We start from the raw sequence: 18377 nt of genomic DNA, 5'->3' as shown, positions 1-18377 counted from the left end.
CGGGCGTCACTTACCCAACATGGTGGGAGTGATGTCACGTCGCAAACACCCAACATTCTAGATTTGAAGCTTTCGTTACTGCAAGTCACGTAGGTAAAATAAAACGAAATTAAATCACGTTTCGGAGGCAACTCAAGCTTCCGTCACATCGTGATTTAATTTAGTTTTCATTTTTTTTATTTTACCTACGTGACTTTACGAAAAAAACAGAGTACTTACCCAACGTGGCGGGAGTGACGTCACGTTGAAAACACTTATCCAACATGGCGGGAGTGATGTCATGTTGTAACCACTTACCCAACATGGCGGAAAGTGACGTCACGTTACAATACTTACCCAACATGGCGGGTGGACTTGACGCCTCCCAGCGTTTCAAACAAAACTCGACATCCACGTTTGTTTGAAACGCTTGGGAGCGGCCTGAATTGCAAGACATCTGTGCCCTCTCACTCGCAGTCCCCACTGACGACCACAGTAAAGAACCACGATGTCCTCGGTGCAAAGTCAAATAATCGCTTTATTGTACACGGGTTTAAGCGCTGGATTACAACACAACAGCAGCGTTAACTGGAATAAACCGTCCTAACTTTAGACACAAACAAAAAAAACAAAAAGCTGTTTCCACTGCGTCTCACGCTCTCGCAGCATCACGGGCAAGGGAATTTTGGTCTCACGCCACCCACTCGTCAACCTCACACCAAACCCCAAAGATCACCCCAGCCCCCCTTCCACCCTGTAAGCCTATACGAACTGTTTGTGGTAAGCGCTGCTCGCCAAACCCTGGCCAAATTGCAACGTACAACCAAATGACCCCTACATGCGCCAGCACCTACGGGGTGATCAGAATCGGGTCTGGCGAGCAACTCTTTTATCTTACCAAGCAAAGCCCCACTGAGCGATGGGCCATTTTTCAGAGGCGACCTGGCCAATACGCGCGAATGGCTCGTCGAAGTGGCTGAAATCGCCATCGCACGTGGGCATTTATATCAGCTGCCAAATAATCTAAACCCCTGTGTTTCAATGCGGAGGGCAAAACAGTGAGGGGCCCGGAGAACAACCCACGCGCCGACAGGGAGAGATCGTGAGCACTCCAAATATGGAGGCATCGGGGGGTCAGAATCGAACCCAAGACGTGGTACGGACCAGGCGAGGTCGTTAAAACATCTCAACACCATGGCGCCTCCGGTCCGGTGGCCGCCCCGTGTGACAAGTTCCCGGGCTCGAGTGTCCATCTCGCGTGCTTTTTCAGCCTCGGCTCGCAACGCGTTCGAGATAACATCTCCCCGCCACCTGTATGGGAAGCCAGCCGTGGGTATTGGGCGCTACAGGAGCCCAGGCTGCCGGAGAGGCCAACGTTGTGGCTCGAACGGCAGTGGGTCAAGAAGGGGCCCGTGAATTGGACCCCGTGGGTTGAAGCGAACCGTGCCTAGCTCTGCCATGCCCTCATGCGCGTGAGTTGTCTCCGGCGTTCCTCCCACACGAAGCCAAAGCTCTCGCTACCAACGGCATTCAAGGCCAAACATCCCAACGGATCAGCAGCAGCAGCAGCAGCACCCTCCTAAATACTGTACAGTTAAGACCAGGTGAAGCTCTGCTGGGTAATTAAATGAATGATATTGCTGTTGCACTGCACTACTCTCTCATCAATTGCACGGTGCAGGACGGACAAATAACCACGACGACCCGCGGCAAGCAGGGGCAAGGAGGCACTCATCCAGCATGTGTGCGACCGTGTAAACAGCAGGGGCCAGCATGTGTCAACAGTGTAAACAAGACAAAAGCCAGATTTGCCCACTCGCCAAGTTTTGTTGCTAGATCTAGGGAGAGACACGTTTTTTGAGGTTTCCCTGGCAACACAATTTAGTTCAAATGACTCGCGGCCAATCGAGTGACTTTCTGGGACGTGGGACGTAGGATGAGGGACGTGGGAAATCCTCCAAGGTGTGGGAGCAACTCCAGGACCCGTATGAATCCTGTATCCGTGTCCTAGACGGAGTAACTTGGTGAATTGTAGTGTGGTAATGGCTTTATTGTCCATTTAGTTCTATCAACTTTCTCCGGATCGTTTGGCAACTCTCCCCTTTGAATCGGCGATGCTGCCCTCCGGATGCCGCTTTTCCTACCGAGCCCGTCGTTCAGACTCCACCGGCTGCGGCGGTGTGGGACCCCCTACTACTTGCACACGATGAGGTTGCGCGTCATGTCAAACGAGTTGCCGTCGGGCTGCAGGGTGAGCGTGGTGCCGTCCTGGGAGAGGACGCGCAGGAAGCCAAAGTCGTCGAGTCCGAGCACCGTGGCCTCCGGTCCGGTGTCGCTGTGGAGTCGCACCTGGGTCCCGCTGCGGGTGGCGGGGGATGGGGGGGGGGAGACGCGGACACGTGGAGACGACAACACGGCGTGCTATAACGTGGCGATGGGGGGGGGGGGGAGCGGTGGCACACTCGTGCCGCCTCACCGCAGGAAGTCCCTGGGTTCGATTCCTAACTCTGGATGTTTTCTGTGCGGCGTTCTACCCCTGTTCTGCTGAGTGTGTGATATTATAAATGTGTGCAGTGTGTATGTTCTCCCCTGTTCTACACAGGTGTGTACAGGTTCACCGGTTTCCTCCCATACCTAAAAAGAAACAATGTGACTGGTATTGGCCAAACATGCTGAAAGATGACCTGCAATGTGCTCAATTGGGATTACATACAGCAACAACATCTCTCCCTCCTGCGGAAAAACTTGCAGAACCCAATAAAATACAACTTGAGACTCAGGCTTCCCTGCCTAAACAAGCTCACGAATAAATAATGAAACCCGCTAACCCCCTCAACAAAACGTGCGATGTGCGCGTGAAACAGCAGCGCCCAGCTGGCCGATGTTTTACGGCGCCGATAACCCGGGCCGACCGCAACCACCGCTGTGGTTTTAAGCCGTCCTGACCTAGGCCGAGCAAGTGGGCGAGGCCGAGCCGAGGTCCATCTTGGCGTTGTTCAAAACGACCCGGGCAACACGATCCACGCTCCCGTCCCCTCACCTGTGCAGCCAGCGCTGGTAGTAGAGCGGCAGGACGGCAGCCGGGCCGCCCGCCTGGAACGAGTCCACGAGCCGCTCCAGCTGCGTGACGGTGCTCGCGATAGATCCGGCGGTGCTCATCGGAGCCAGCGGCGCATCTCCCGCTCTCCTGGCTCCGTTCCATTCCGCCACGGCGGCGTTCACGCACCACGTGGGGCGATCGTTACTCACGTTCACGCCGCAACCTGGTGCACCGAGAGCGCCGTCAACATCGGCAAGCGTGTACGGTACAACGCAACATTATTCTAATCTCGCCTTGCGCGTGGCAGCAGCGATATGGTCCAGGAGTGTCTGCTCGCCACAACGAGAGGGCTTCAGGAGAGAGTTTGTGTAGTTTTGGTTTTCCTCCTCTGTCGAAGGAACGCAGACTACAGCGGTTTACTTAGTCCACAGTTTGGGTTCCACGGCCAGTCATTCATAATGAGATTGGCTCATTGGCTTATTGATGTTCTGATGCAGTTGATGGTTACACCGGTGTTTTCGAGGAGGAATGTCTTTGTGTATGTCAGTTGCTATTGAACAGTGGCTGCTTACGTGTATACCAGCGCGCGTACCAATGAGCACTTGGAAGGTGTCTCCAATGAGGGTGGAGTTGACCAGGACTCCACCCACCTTGAACTCCGACCCATAGTAAATGTCATTTGGCCATTTGACCCTCAAGTCAATGTCCTGCGCCCACACAGTGGAGAGGAGGTTCAGCAGACACGTGCGCCGCGTGGGTACAGCAACGGAGCAGCGATTCCCAAGCGCGCGAATCATGCAAGCGAGAATCGTGCAAGCGAGAATCGTGCAAGCGAGAATTACAATGGACGCCGATTATACGCCAACGACGTCGGCACAAAAAAAGGAGAAACAATAAAAACTGGAGTCAAATGAATTGAATCTCGAATATAACTGTGATGATACCGACCTAACTTCGAGTGCATCTCACCGATTGCTCCTTCAAGGGTATTTGTTACACAGGGATTCTTCGATGCAAGGTAGATCATACATTGTACCATTAGCAGGGTAATTACACATCGGCGGTGAGAGCAGATTGGATGATAAGACAATGGGCCAGTCGGACCACTACTCGTTTTGTTCAGCGTTTCACCTTGATATGAAGTTGAACGTCGACTCTCGTTGCCCACCCTGCCAAGTGTTCGAATGCCCTCCCTTTGAAGCAGTGCCGGCACGCTGCGTTGGGAAAGTGCCTCGAGACGCTTTTGTATCTGGACGTCAATCCAAACGGTGTCGCATAATCGAGTTCAACAGGCCAGCCGGCTCAGCGGTGGAGCGAGCGGCTCGCAACCGGAAGATCGCGAGTTCAAATGCGGGTTGGGGGGTGGGTCGACTCGGCGCATCATCCATCCAGAGTTAATAAAAACGGGTACCACTTTCACTCTGCGAGGAAGATAACAGCGGTCGTTCCTAGGGACAGCTGGGGCATGACTGCGATCGAGCGATGAGCTCGTGTGAGTGGCGAATCTAAACGGGGCGGCAGCGCCTGCGCGGAAGGCTGTGACCCTCGCCTCGTATCCCGGCGCCGAGCGCACGCCCTCCACCACCGCCAGGGCCACCAGGTGCTGCAGGAACGGCAGGTGCTGCCCCAGGCACGAGTCGGAGCGCACCACCAGCGGCAGCGTGAACATGGCGCAGCCGACGGGGCTCAGCCACGCGTTCCCGCCCCGGCCTGGAGGAGCAGCGGCCCAGAGACAATGGAACAACGCAGGGTGGCTTCTCCATGTCAGCCGGGTCGGCCAGCCGGAGATTATTCCCACACCCTGCACACCACCACGTCCAGTATACCCTCTGATCGCTATGGCCGTGGGTGGCTACTACGGGTCACGTGCCACCTGTTGCAGTCTACCAGCAACCTGGAGAATACTTCGTGAAAAATAAAGCCCAGCATAGGAACCATAGACTAAGAGACCCATAGACTTACATAGGACCCATAGATTTACATAGGATCTGCCTGGGTCAGTGCTGTACAGAATATTCCCACACCACAGTACACCGCGCATCCAGTATTCTTCTCATCGTTGTGGCTACTAGTAGTCGCGTGCCACCTACTCTAGTATACCAGCAGCCCGGAAAATATATTTGAACCCAGCACACCACATTCATCACGGCTCTCACGATGGCTGTGGACTGACCTTTGCCCCGAATCTGCCGGGTGGCGATGGCGATGAGGCCGACATCGTCTGGAAGGTGAGGGGTCACACTGAGACACAGACACGCTCGCACATTTATGTGCGAGTTCGTATATAGGAGGCATTACCATTACTGATCGTCGCGGCGGCGACATTACACGTGTGAACGGTCAGAGTGAATTCCTGCTTAAAGTTGCACTTAGACAGCGCTCACCACTTGCTTACAGACCATTTCTATGGCAGAGACAATTTAATCCACAGCACAAACATTGTTGATTCACCCACAGAGTCGTATGCATCTTATCTTGGTTTTACCATCGCTAGCCGCAAGTGTTAGGGCCATGCTGGAGGACCACCTCTGCCATGACTGCTATGAATGCTGTAACCAAGCTCCGTGATCTCTGGGGTAGGGGGGGGGGGCTGTGCACTCGGTTTATCGTCGTGCACCCACGACAGGATATTTTTACTCCGTTGATTCGTGTTTTTCGCGCTGTTCATTGTTCATGCAGTCTACAGCGAGTTCTGGCACAGGTTTCGCACATTCCCTCCAGCCAGGAGTTGAACTCGCCAAGCGACCTGACATTCAATAACTGATTCTATAATGATGATGATGATGATATGATGATGAGAACCCGCTCCGTGAAATGCCAGCAGCTCGAGTCCCAAAAAACGTAACTGGATTTTTGTCATCAACACAAAACGATTTCCCACTCTCAAACTCAAAACACGCACTGGGACGAATCTGGAGGCTTCTAAAACCCCGCAAGAAGACGTGCACAGTGAAAATGTTCGGTCACACTTTTTGATTAGGTTTAAGGTCAAAAGTCGTCCATCGTCCGTCGTCAATACCACAGGACCGCTGGCTTCTGCCGGTCGTCACGAGTCGAAACTCGACTGTACAATTAACGTTAATCGGGTTCTGTGGTTGTCGTGCACATAGACAGTTTCTCAAAATGTAATCAATATCAAATTTACTGATTGGCCGTGTCGGGTGGTGGAGGGTTGCGACACATTGAGAAATAACGCGATCTAACTCAAAAACCTTTTATTATGGATAATACTGACTGCAAAAGCCTACGTGTTAAAAAGCAATCACGTTCATCTTGCAGTTTATGTCAATTGTGCATTAAACTCCAATTGGCCAGATATCTCCCTGAACTCGTAATGGCCAATAATTAAAGAATGTTGGTGCCCTGCATTGACTCGGCCAATATGTGGCGGCGCCAAAGGGGTCTTGCTGGCTGCGATTGCAAACATCGTCCTGACGAAGTCCCTCATCGCGGATACCACCACCACCACCACCACCCCCACCCCGAGCCATTTGGGAGGATCACTGCCCCCTGCAAGCACTGGACTTCCTTACATCGTATCTGCACCGGTCGCGGCAGATTGAACCTTTCTGCAATTGGCAAAGAACAGGATCGCCCAAAATGCGACTGCGCCGCATCAGAGCAGCGGAACACATTGTGCACCTTTGGGTCTCTGTGTGAACCTAGGGGGTCTCTCGTGTGAACTCGTGTCCACTCCGAGCCTTCTCCGCGAGCACCCGTGGTTCACGCTCGCCGTGCTCTGAAAGCCGGCGGCTTGGTTCCCAACTCGACACGCAGAAGCCAGGACGCTCACCCATCAAGCAGCTCCATGGTGGAGCCCACCACCTCGCAGTGCAGCACCAGCCGCCCCAGCAGCCGTGTGCGCAGCATCCCGCGGTACGCCTCCAGGTCGAAGTGCGGGGTCAGGAGGTCGGGCGCCGCCTCGGTGACGACGGGAAGCAGGGTCGGCGTGGCGCCGGCGCCGTCCGCGAGCGAGCGCACGAACCGGAGGGAGACCCTGCGGGACGCCAGCACCCCGGACTCGCTTAGCCGGGGCTCCAGGGCGCTCAGCAGGGAACGCTTCATGCGCTGGCGACACGAGGGACACGGCACACGAGCCGCACCCAACCATTTAGCACTGCTTTTTTTAATCGCCAACTGGCCAGGTAGCTCGGCCGCAGAGCGAGCTGCTCATCAATTTCAGGGTTGCGAGTTCAAATCCTGGTTGGGGGTTGACTCGGCCTATTCGGGGTAGATAGAATACCACTATGTGGGGAAGTCAGACAAAATTGTCCTCTGGTTAGTTTCGTTTTTACCACAGGAATGCGGAATTTCCACCCCTGAGAATGAGCACCGCCTCAATGCTCATTTGAGCAGGAAACGACTTTTGACCACTGTCGCCGATTCTTTCTCGGGCAAGTCCCTAATGGCAACACGACTTTACAATAAAGTATCATTCACATTGGACCAGCTGTACGAGAGTCGCGGTGACCCCGAGTTACAGACAGAGCCAACGCATTAAGACGTTCAACCTCAGTTGCAACACATTCTAAACGACAGGAAATCCACGCCTCTCTCCGTCTCTTTCTCTCTCTCCCCGAGCGGCAGTCTCACCGGCTCCAGGGCCCACAGTATAGCCGGGGTGAGGGTGGGCGCGTCACCTGGGCCACAGTTCAAACCCAGGTGGCCCAGGATCTCGGTGAAAACTTCGCAGCGCGCTTGGCCGTCTGCCGCCAGGACCCCCTCGACTCCGGCCAAGGAGCCCGTCAGGTCGACCTAAGACAGGCCAACGAAGCACACACGCACACTGACGACGAGTACGCGCGCGCGAATCAACACGTGCAATGAATTAACGTAGAGACCTGGGGCGCGCACACGTGGGTGGACACACTGGCTCTCGCACACGCACGAGCGCACACTGAACACCGTGGCCTGTGCACACAGATGCCAAGCACTGCACTACTGCTCTCCATTTGTCATTAGGCCTACAAAGACACACACATGCATGGGTGCACAGAAACAGATGGACACAATAATGCAAGGGTACAAAGACAAAGCTATAGCCTTAACAGACTTTTGGGACAAGTGCTGTTAGAGAAGCACTGATGTATGTTTAACTTCTTTCTGACCGTATGTAGCCAACCGTGCTAATCGGAGGTGCGGGGGAAGGAAAACAATCTAAACACAAAAAGCAGTTCTAAAGAAATTAGTTTCCATTTCTCAATTATTTTCTCTGGGAAAACAGGTTTCCTCCATAATGCAAAATTCTGAAGGAGGAAATGTAGGAACCTCCTGAAAAAGATTAGAAGCTCGGTGAGGCTTCTCTCGATTAACATGGGAATGTTTGTAGCAGGCACACTGGTATCAATATTAAGCTTGATTTGAAGGCCAGCAGGGCACACAAGGGGGTGGGTGGCCAGCACCACGCATGACCGTCTTGCAAAGGTACACACACTCTATGCACACGCCGCTTTGCACGTGCGCGTGCACACACGCGGCTGTGTAGCGATGGCATCGGAGACCTGGCAGAGAACCACGGCGCCGCCCTCCTCCCCATAGGCTTGGTAGACGATCACGGCTTCCCCTCCAGACCCGGCCAATCGAGCCCAGACCTCCAAGCACCCAGCATCCTCCAGGGCGGCCGTGACCTCCGCGCCGTCACCTCCGACCCCCACGATGACCCCGTCGGTGGGTGCGCTAAGGATGACATCGGGCTTGTCGCCGCCCCTCTGGAACCTGATTGGCTGCAGCAGAGAGGGGGGGGGGTGCATTTTTCGTGCACAAGGACAACGTGTACCAATGTACTTGTAGCCGCATCATCAGCCATGATCATTCCACTGCTGGATGAAGGCCTCCCCAAGCTGCCGCCATCGTTCGGTACCTGCAACGTAATGGGCCATCCACCTGCACACGAGTCGATTTCATCCCTCCATCTCTCCCCCCGGTGGGCCGTGTCCTCGGATACGTTCCACCACTGGGCTGCCACTCCCACCATTATCCTTGACAATCGGCCATCGTCTCTTCTGGGCAGCAGGCCCTGCCCAAGCCCACTCACTTTTCTCAACAGTTAAAATGATGTCTTTAGCCTGAATGTGTTCTCTCATCCACGCGATCCTCTTTCTGTCTCAATGTAATCCCAAGCACACTTCACTCCACGCCTCTTCGTGCACGTGACTATCTTCGTTATCGCCCACCGTTATGACCCAATGTCCCTTGCAGGAAATGCGCAGACGATACATTTATAAAGGCGTAGGAATGTTACCGAACATTCTTCAAAGCAAGAAGGGCAGAGTTCGATTTCCGACTCGGGCGAACTTTGTTGTGGAATTTGAATGTTCTCCCCCTGTTCTGCATGAATTTCAGACTCAGACAGTAATATGTAAATGGGTAAGGTCCCACTGAGCTAAACAGCTCTGCTACAAGGACAACCACAGCTCAAGGCTGCAGCAGCAGTTACAGGACATCTCGGGGGGGGGGAAATGCACAAACTAGCAAGAGCAAAATGAAATATTTACACAAAACCCACACCAGAACTTACTGCAAATAGGATAACATAGCAGTGTTTACGTACAAACCGCATTGTCCAAAGTTCATATGCTGGGTGAAAATGAAAAATAAAATACATGTGGCCACAGACAATCAGTTGCTGCATTGAAAAACAAAATTAGCATTGTGCAATGTACTCAGTGACGGGGGGGGGGGGGGGGTCTGTGAACAGACCGATGTTTTTGAGTTGATGCTGTGCAGATGTTGCCCAGGATATTGAGTCACAAACGCCGACCCCGAGCGGTGCTCACGTACCCCGCGTACCCCACGTGCCCCGTGCACACACACGCTACCTGCGCCACGCGTGGGCCCTGCTCCTCCTGTCCTCCTCCCCGCCGCACGCCCACGCCCCCGCACGAAGCGCGCGAGCAGAGCGCCAGCACGGCGCCGCCGCGAGCCGCGTACGCGAGGAACCGCTCGCTCGTCTCCTCGGGCAGCGGCCGTGGCGACGCCAGCACCAGCAGCCGCGTGTGCTCGGGCCACGGGTGGGCCCGAGCCGGCGCCTCCTCGAGACGGTAGACGGTGTAGTGGTCGGGGCGCAGCACCGAGAGGAGGGCGGCGCACACGAGCCCGAACCTGCCGCACGGGCAGAAGAGAACAGGGCGGTACAAAGCCCGGACGTGAACAGGGGCAGAGAGTCGACAGCGCAGATGGCTGGAGGGGCATTCGGCCAATGAGGGCAGCAGAGGAGAAGGAGCGATGTCCCACCGAGTGGCAGGCCTGGCTGCTGAATCGGAAGGGGGGGGGGAGCAGAGTGAGAGGAGAGGGGCAAGGTGAGCAGGTGCGGGTCCTTAGAGGTTCTTGGAGACGGGGCGAGGGCGATTTTGTAGGCGACGCGTAGCGATTTGGGAGCCGGACGAGGCATCGAGGGCTAGGGCCACGGGTTTACCAGGCTCGCGCGCCACGCCAAACGCACCTGCGGTCAGCGTCGGGTCCGTCCTGCCCGGTGTAAACCAGCACGTTGGGCGGCTTGTTCGACGACCCGTGACCCCGCGCTCGCGTCCCCCCCCGCGCCTCGGTTCCCGGCCCGTCCAGCCGCTCGTCCTCCGAACCGCTCTGCCGGCCGACCCGCGGGCCTTCCCGGTCGTCCGCCCTGGGCGCGTCCCGGAGCTCGGGCTCCGCGTTGGCAGTCCGCTCGCGGTCGCGATCGTCGTCGTCGTCGTCGTCGTCGTCATCGCCGTCGCAGTCTCGCGGAAGCTCCACGAGGTCCTCCATGGAGGCGGAGCGCACGGACTCGATAGTACTGCTCTCCAGCCCGAGGCACTCGCAACAGCTCGACAGGTGCAGGGGCCGGGCATCCTCGTGCTCCCCCCCCGTCGCCGCCACCCCACGCGGCTCGCCGACGTGGCAGCCGGCGCCTCTCGCATCGCTGAGCGGCTCGTCCATCTCCGCCGCGCCCTGATACAACCGGCAGCGGCGGCGTCAGCGTCGCGACGACGTTGTGACGACGTTGTCGGTTAATATCCAATCTCAGAACGGATTCCGGGCGCCTCCCACATCGACCGGCACCGACCGCTTCGGTGTGCTCAAATTTCGGGATGGCCAATTCTCATGGCCGACAGAGCATCGACAAAGGGTTGTGAAGTATTACAGATGTTGCGCGCACGTGTGTGTGTGTGTGTGCACGTGAGAGAGGCGGTGGCGAGCCATTGCCGTCGATCAGGAGCGTGACACACGGTGTCAAGGTGGACGTCGGTCCTGACTCGGTTAACACCTCGAGCTGGATAAAGCAACTTTGCTGTTTCTGCTTAATACGTTTCACTTCCCTGAGCCATACGTCTCAAGGGAGCCAAAGTCCACGGGATTTAAGTGGAGGCTGCACTTCCTAACACCACTCTGCTCTCTCACCTGGGTGACCCCACCCACCCAGGGGTGTGAGAAAGGGCTTCTTGCTCGGCCACTGGATAACAAATGTGTTCGTCAATCCACTGCTGGATAAGGGCCTCCCTACACCCTGTTGGTCGTGGTGGTTATTTGACCAAACTTCACCGCGCTGATCGGAGTGGGCTGGTGAAGGTGGGGAGCACGTGAACGTTGGAGTGAACACCATGAATTCGCAAGTCTGAACTAGCCACGATTTCAATTAAAATCTGTGTACAAAGCCCCCAATGCACACATACCGTAGATTACATGTCTACGAGTACATTACACGTGTGTGTGCGTAGTGTACGTGCATGTTAGTGTAGTCGCTCGGTGTGTCCTGTGTACCGTGTGCAACAGTGTTGTTTTAAGTAAAAAGTTCAGACTGGTGGTACGTGTAGCGTGTCCGGGAGATTGTTTCACGTTCAAACTCTACGCTCGTGCTACCAGCATGGAATGGCTCGTAAGAATCGATGTGATGGCGGTGAGCAGGAAGGGCCTCAATGCCTGGAGTAGGGTCAGTACAGCCCAAGTCCTACATGGACTGCGTGATGAACAGCGAGGGAAAATTATGGCCGTAAAAGAGGCGACTGTCTAAAGGGGGACCAGGTATGAGAATACAATTCATGAGTATTTACCCCCCTCGCACGCCAGGGGGGTTTACTCCGGGGACTCCCGTTTCCTCCCACATGTACACACACTTATTCGTAGAGTTGGGTAAACATCTACATATAGGATCACAGAGCTTGGACAACTGTTGGCATCGCTCCCGGCTGTCTATCCACTCGTCTGTGGTTGCCTGCGCCTTCGCTGTTATGAGATAAAATCTCCGTGATTGAAGCCGTTTAAAATTAGATTCTCACCAAGTTTTTCTTTGCGTGCGTTTTCATTATTAGTGCTTGTGCACCGCTGCCGATGAAGTAACTGTAACATTTCACTTGATTCTGAACACCTACAGCTGTGCTCAGGCGGTCTTCTCCCTGATCGTGTATGGAGCAGTGCAGTGGGAGGCGTGACCTGGGCTCTGGGCAGTCGAGTCGCGGTGACCTCAGGCTCAAAGGTCACCTCGGGGTCGCCTTTTGGTCTCGTTCCAACAGAACACGCTGGGTAGTGCCTGCGGAATACAGCATCCATTGTCAATATGAGCAGCGATACCTGTACTATATTACAGATCAGGGAGCTGGACTCGAACTAAGCAGCTTTAAGAGAATATTGACATTTGAGGCCAGGTGTCGAGACAAACGCTTGGCATTTTCATGGCAAGACAGGAGAAACCCAGGCATAGGTCAGTGAGAGAACGTGGCAATTTGAGCGTGGAGATGAGGCGATAATGGCTGGGCTGTGTGGGAGGAGGGACTGATTGCCTAGAGAAGAGGACATTGGAGTGGCCTCCACGGGTCCAGCGACCAAGGGAAACCCAATGCCTAGGAGGAGACGGTGGGATCCTGTAAAGGCAGATTTTTGGGGGTCGCGTGGCATCAATGGCTTTAGTCACAATGACATCTTGGTCTATTGACCCGTGGGTGGCTTATCCAGGATACGATTTCCCACAGTGGACACCAGGCCTTGTACGAGCGAGTCTCGACACGCACGGTGTACACACACACACGATGTACACACGCACACACACACGATGTACACACACACACACACGATGTACACACGCACACACACACGGTGTACACACACACACGGTGTACACACACACACACACGATGCACACATGCACACACACACACGGTGTACACACACACACACGGTGTACACACACACACACGGTATACACACGCACACACGGTGTACACACGCACACACACACGATGTACACACGCACACACACACGATGTACACACGCACACACACACGGTGTACACACACATGCACACACAGCGTACGCGCACCTGTGCAAGACTTGGCACCCGACAGCATCTTCAGAGATTTCGAGTTGCACTTTAGGAGGGCCCGCTTCAGCGCAGAGGAAGCCCTCTAAGTCCACGGCTGTCACACACAGGCACACACAAACACACAAGTACAAAGATCGCCCGGATAGACTGAACAGACTGTTGGGGCAAGTGCTGTTAGCGAGCACCTATGAAGGCCGGTGTGGCACACGAGGCGGTGGGTGGCCAGCACCACGCCTGGCCGCCTTTGTCTCCCCAGTGGCGATGTTTACACACCGCACCAGGTACTCATTTGAGGCTGAGTCGACCTCGGGGAGGCACAGGACCAGTTCAGATAATCGTCACTGCTCTATCTCTCCCCCGGGGATCGAACGCGGGTCGCCGGGTTTGTACAAACACACTCAACTTTTTATTCTACCAGGTAAGGCCCACTGAGCTATGTAGCTCTTTTTCAGAAACGACCTGGCCACAAATGATTGTGGACCATCACGTGGAAATGTATAGCAGCCAAATAAACGCATGATGTGGATTCTAAATGTGAAGGGAAAAACCGGAGGACCCGGAGAAAAATCCACGCCATGACGGGATCGAACCCACGACCTCCTGCATACCAGGCGACGTAGTTAACATCTCGCCACCGCGGCGCCCATCTGTGTACCACAAGCACACACGAGGCAGACACCCTCAACTCGGCCCTCCTGCGTGTGGTTTAAAAACAAACAGAAATGACAGTGGCCGATCACAGCCCCCACGGCAATGTCATGGAACGACCTATGGCTGTCAAGCAGAGATGAAGCCTCACAGGAGGAGATGGGGTTGCAGTGTGTTGTGTGTGTGTGAGGTCAGATTTAATTGACTGTTAAATATGACTTAGCGGGCGGTGCGGCAGTGTAGCGGTTAGCGCTCTGGTCACCCGAGTTCGATTCGCGCTTACGGCCAACACCGGTGACGATTATCTGACCCGGTCATGGGCCTCCCCGAGGTCGACTCAGCCTAAAATGAGTACCTGGTGCGATGTGTAAACATCGTCACTGGGGAGACAAAGGCGGCCGGGCGTGGTGCTGGCCACCCACCCCCTCGTGCGCCGTGCCGGCCTTAATAGGTGCTCGCTAACAGCACTTGCCCCCGCAGTCTGCTAAGGCTATGCGGGGGAACTTTGTCTCTGACTCACAGATGAGCGAGTCGGCCTCCTCCCCCGAGTCGAGCTGGAGTCCGACGGTGAGGAACGCCGCTCCCAGCCTCGCGAAGGCCTCCTCCGTGGCCTCGGCGAGGACGCGGCGCGGCTCGCCGAGCCTCAGCGCCAGCGGCACGCAGCACCGAGACCACAACCCCGCCGCGCCGGCCTGCGGGGCCTCGCCGCCAGGGGCCGCGCCGGCCGACGGGGAGCGAACCTCGACCACGAACGTGACGAGGTCGGCGCCAGGGGCCCGCGGGGCGCCGGTCCGAATCCACCCGCTCACATCGACGCGCACCTGCAGCAACACCACCACAGAGCCATCACCCCCACACAGCCATCACCACCCACACAGCCATCACCCCCCACACAGCCATCACCACCACACAGCCATCACCACCACACAGCCATCACCACCACACAGCCATCACCACCACACAGCCATCACCACCACACAGCCATCACCCCCCACACAGCCATCACCACCACACAGCCATCACCCCCCACACAGCCATCACCCCCACACAGCCATCACCACCACACAGCCATCACCCCCACACAGCCATCACCACCCACACAGCCATCACCCCCCACACAGCCATCACCACCACACAGCCATCACCACCACACAGCCATCACCACCACACAGCCATCACCACCACACAGCCATCACCACCACACAGCCATCACCACCACACAGCCATCACCACCACACAGCCATCACCCCCCACACAGCCATCACCCCCCACACAGCCATTACCACCACACAGCCATCACCACCACACAGCCATCACCACCACACAGCCATCACCACCACACAGCCATCACCACCACACAGCCATCACCAACACACAGCCATCACCACCACACAGCCATCACCACCACACAGCGATCACCACCACACAGCCATCACCCCCCACACAGCCATCACCACCACACAGCCATCACCACCACACAGCCATCACCCCCACACAGCCATCACCACCCACACAGCCATCACCCCCCACACAGCCATCACCACCACACAGCCATCACCAACACACAGCCATCACCACCACACAGCCATCACCCCCACACAGCCATCACTCCCACACAGCCATCACCACCACACAGCCATCACCACCACACAGCCATCACCACCACACAGCCATCACCACCACACAGCCATCACCCCCCACACAGCCATCACCCCCCACACAGCCATCACCCCCCACACAGCCATCACCACCACACAGCCATCACCACCACACAGCCATCACCCCCACACAGCCATCACACAGCCATCACCAACACACAGCCATCACCACCACACAGCCATCACCATCACACAGCCATCACCACCACACAGCCATCACCACCACACAGCCATCACCATCACACAGCCATCACCACCACACAGCCATCACCACCACACAGCCATCACCACCACACAACCATCACCACCCACACATTCATCACCACCACACAGCCATCACCAACACACAGCCATCACCACCACACAGCCATCACCACCACACAGCCATCACCACCACACAGCCATCACCAACACACAGCCATCACCAACACACAGCCATCACCACCACACAGCCATCACCACCACACAGCCATCACCACCACACAGCCATCACCCCCCACACAGCCATCACCCCCCACACAGCCATTACCACCACACAGCCATCACCACCACACAGCCATCACCACCACACAGCCATCACCACCACACAGCCATCACCAACACACAGCCATCACCACCACACAGCCATCACCACCACACAGCGATCACCACCACACAGCCATCACCCCCCACACAGCCATCACCACCACACAGCCATCACCACCACACAGCCATCACCCCCACACAGCCATCACCACCCACACAGCCATCACCCCCCACACAGCCATCACCACCACACAGCCATCACCAACACACAGCCATCACCACCACACAGCCATCACCCCCACACAGCCATCACCCCCACACAGCCATCACCACCACACAGCCATCACCACCACACAGCCATCACCACCACACAGCCATCACCACCACACAGCCATCACCCCCCACACAGCCATCACCCCCCACACAGCCATCACCCCCCACACAGCCATCACCACCACACAGCCATCACCACCACACAGCCATCACCCCCACACAGCCATCACACCCACACAGCCATCACCAACACACAGCCATCACCACCACACAGCCATCACCACCACACAGCAATCACCACCACACAGCCATCACCACCACACAGCGATCACCACCACACAGCCATCACCACCACACAGCCATCACCCCCACACAGCCATCACCACCACACAGCCATCACCACCACACAGCCATCACCACCACACAGCCATCACCACCACACAGCCATCACCACCACACAGCCATCACCACCACACAGCCATCACCCCCCGGTCACTTCAACTCCACGATTCGGACTTTCGCGACTCCACCGCTGGATGAATGAGAGGGAAGTTGGTGGTGGGGGGGGGGCACCCACTGTCCCCCTCACTCCGTCTCGATTTGCTTGACCATACTTCACCAGACTGGTCAGTGCGGGTTTATGAAGGGACCCCCCCTCCCCCGCAACTAAAGTCACGGTGCCAGGCTAGGTGCACTCTCCTCACCTTGGGCTGTACGAGCTCGCACACGCGGCCCTGCCCGCCGCTGCCGCCGTCGCCTCGTGCCGGGGCTCCCGGCGGGGAGCCGGGCCGAGACGAGAGGGAGAGGCTCGCCGAGTTGGCCACGGAGCGACGCAGGGCGACGAGGACTGCCTCGGGCGACGACGACGACGACAACGAGGAGGAGGAGGACGACGAGGAGGAGGAGGAGGCAGCAGCAGCGGCGGCAGCAGCAGCAGCGAGACGTCGCATCCTGAAGAAGAGGTAGACGTAGCAGGCAGTGAGGAGCATAGCGGGGGCGGTGGCGGTGGTTGCCGGCTCCTGGCGACGGTCCGGGTGACGGTGACGGTGCTGCTGCTGCTGCTGGTCGCGATGACCATGGCCAGAGAGGGCCGAGGTCGCATCGACCGCGGAATGCAGGGACGATGATGATGGTGGTGGTGGTGCCCTCTTGTGGGTGGTGGTGGTGTAGCGGTCAGCGCTACGCTGACCGCTACGAACCCGGCCACCCGAGTTCGATTCACGCTCAAGGCCAACACCGGGTGACGATTGTCTGAAGCGGTCCTGGGCCTCCGCTAGGTCGACTTAGCCTCAAATGGGGAGACAAAGGCGGTCGGGCGTGGTGTTGGGCACCAACCCCCCTCGTGTGCCGTGCCGGCCTTCATAGGTGCTACTCGCTGACAGCACTTGCCCCGACAGTCTGTTACAGGCTATACGGGGATCTTTGTCTTTGCCCACGCAAACACCGATCAGGTGGTCAAATTAAGAATATCTATAACACAGGTGGTTTTTTGGGGGGATTAAATCGCGTAAATATAAATGTTGTCGTTAAACCCGCCAGCACCGGACACAATCAATCAGTAAGTTTGTCACGTAAACACAACATTTACATAGCCTGGCACCGTGACATAGTTGTGGATTTGCTCTCCAACACACCGGAGTGCTGTACTAGTGACGAATTGGCACGTTTTGTTTACATGACAAACCTTACTAAATTGACAGGTCGTGGGCTCGATCCCGATCCTGACGCCTGCTGCTGCTGTATATTTGGAGTTTGCGTGTCTCTCTCTCCCATCATCATCACGGTGGTTATGAGATGTTAACTACCTCGCCCGGTATACAGGAGGTCGTGGGCTCGATCCCGACCCTGACGCCTACTGTGTACTAGGAGTTTGCGTGTCTCTCTCTCTCATCATCATCACGGTGGCTAGGAGATGTTAACTACCTCTCCTGGTATGTAGGAGGTCGGGGATTCGATCCCGACCCT

The 18377-nt window shown here is 56.3% G+C and overlaps 1 protein-coding gene across 1 annotated transcript; it reads right to left on the bottom strand.

Annotated features, from left to right (window-relative positions):
• Positions 1-499: 499 nt before the first annotated feature.
• Positions 500-17563, bottom strand: HLCS (holocarboxylase synthetase). The gene is made up of 14 exons (XM_032972656.2): positions 17117-17563; positions 14477-14777; positions 13306-13402; positions 12422-12518; positions 10461-10942; positions 9838-10120; positions 8521-8742; positions 7613-7774; positions 6813-7087; positions 5193-5260; positions 4569-4729; positions 3612-3726; positions 3020-3242; positions 500-2338 (listed from the first exon to the last, which is right to left on the bottom strand). Exons 1-14 carry the CDS (start codon positions 17399-17401, stop codon positions 2173-2175), a joined length of 2937 nt encoding a protein of 978 aa, XP_032828547.1. The 5' UTR covers positions 17402-17563; the 3' UTR covers positions 500-2172.
• Between the last annotated feature and the right edge of the window lie 814 nt (positions 17564-18377).

This window comes from Petromyzon marinus, chromosome 49 (genome assembly GCF_048934315.1).
Source record: "Petromyzon marinus isolate PM22_M1 ecotype Great Lakes invasive population chromosome 49, UKy_Petmar_22M1.pri1.0, whole genome shotgun sequence".
In the NCBI taxonomy this organism is placed as follows: Eukaryota; Metazoa; Chordata; class Hyperoartia; order Petromyzontiformes; family Petromyzontidae; genus Petromyzon; species Petromyzon marinus.
The sequence above is the reverse complement of the archived record's forward strand: the minus strand, read 5'-3'. Positions and strand labels throughout refer to the sequence as shown.

What these genes read in the sequence shown, in the direction of transcription:
- HLCS (XM_032972656.2), bottom strand. Translation starts at nt 17,401, where the DNA reads ATGCTCCTCACTGCCTGCTACGTCTACCTCTTCTTCAGGATGCGACGT. An exon ending in GGACCCGACGCTGACCGCAG is followed by an intron (nt 10,121 to 10,460) that starts GTGCGTTTGGCG and finishes CCCGTGCGGCAG; the next exon opens with GTTCGGGCTCGTGTGCGCCG. An exon ending in GCTCGGCGCCGGGATACGAG is followed by an intron (nt 3,727 to 4,568) that starts GCGAGGGTCACA and finishes GTGTGGGCGCAG; the next exon opens with GACATTGACTTGAGGGTCAA.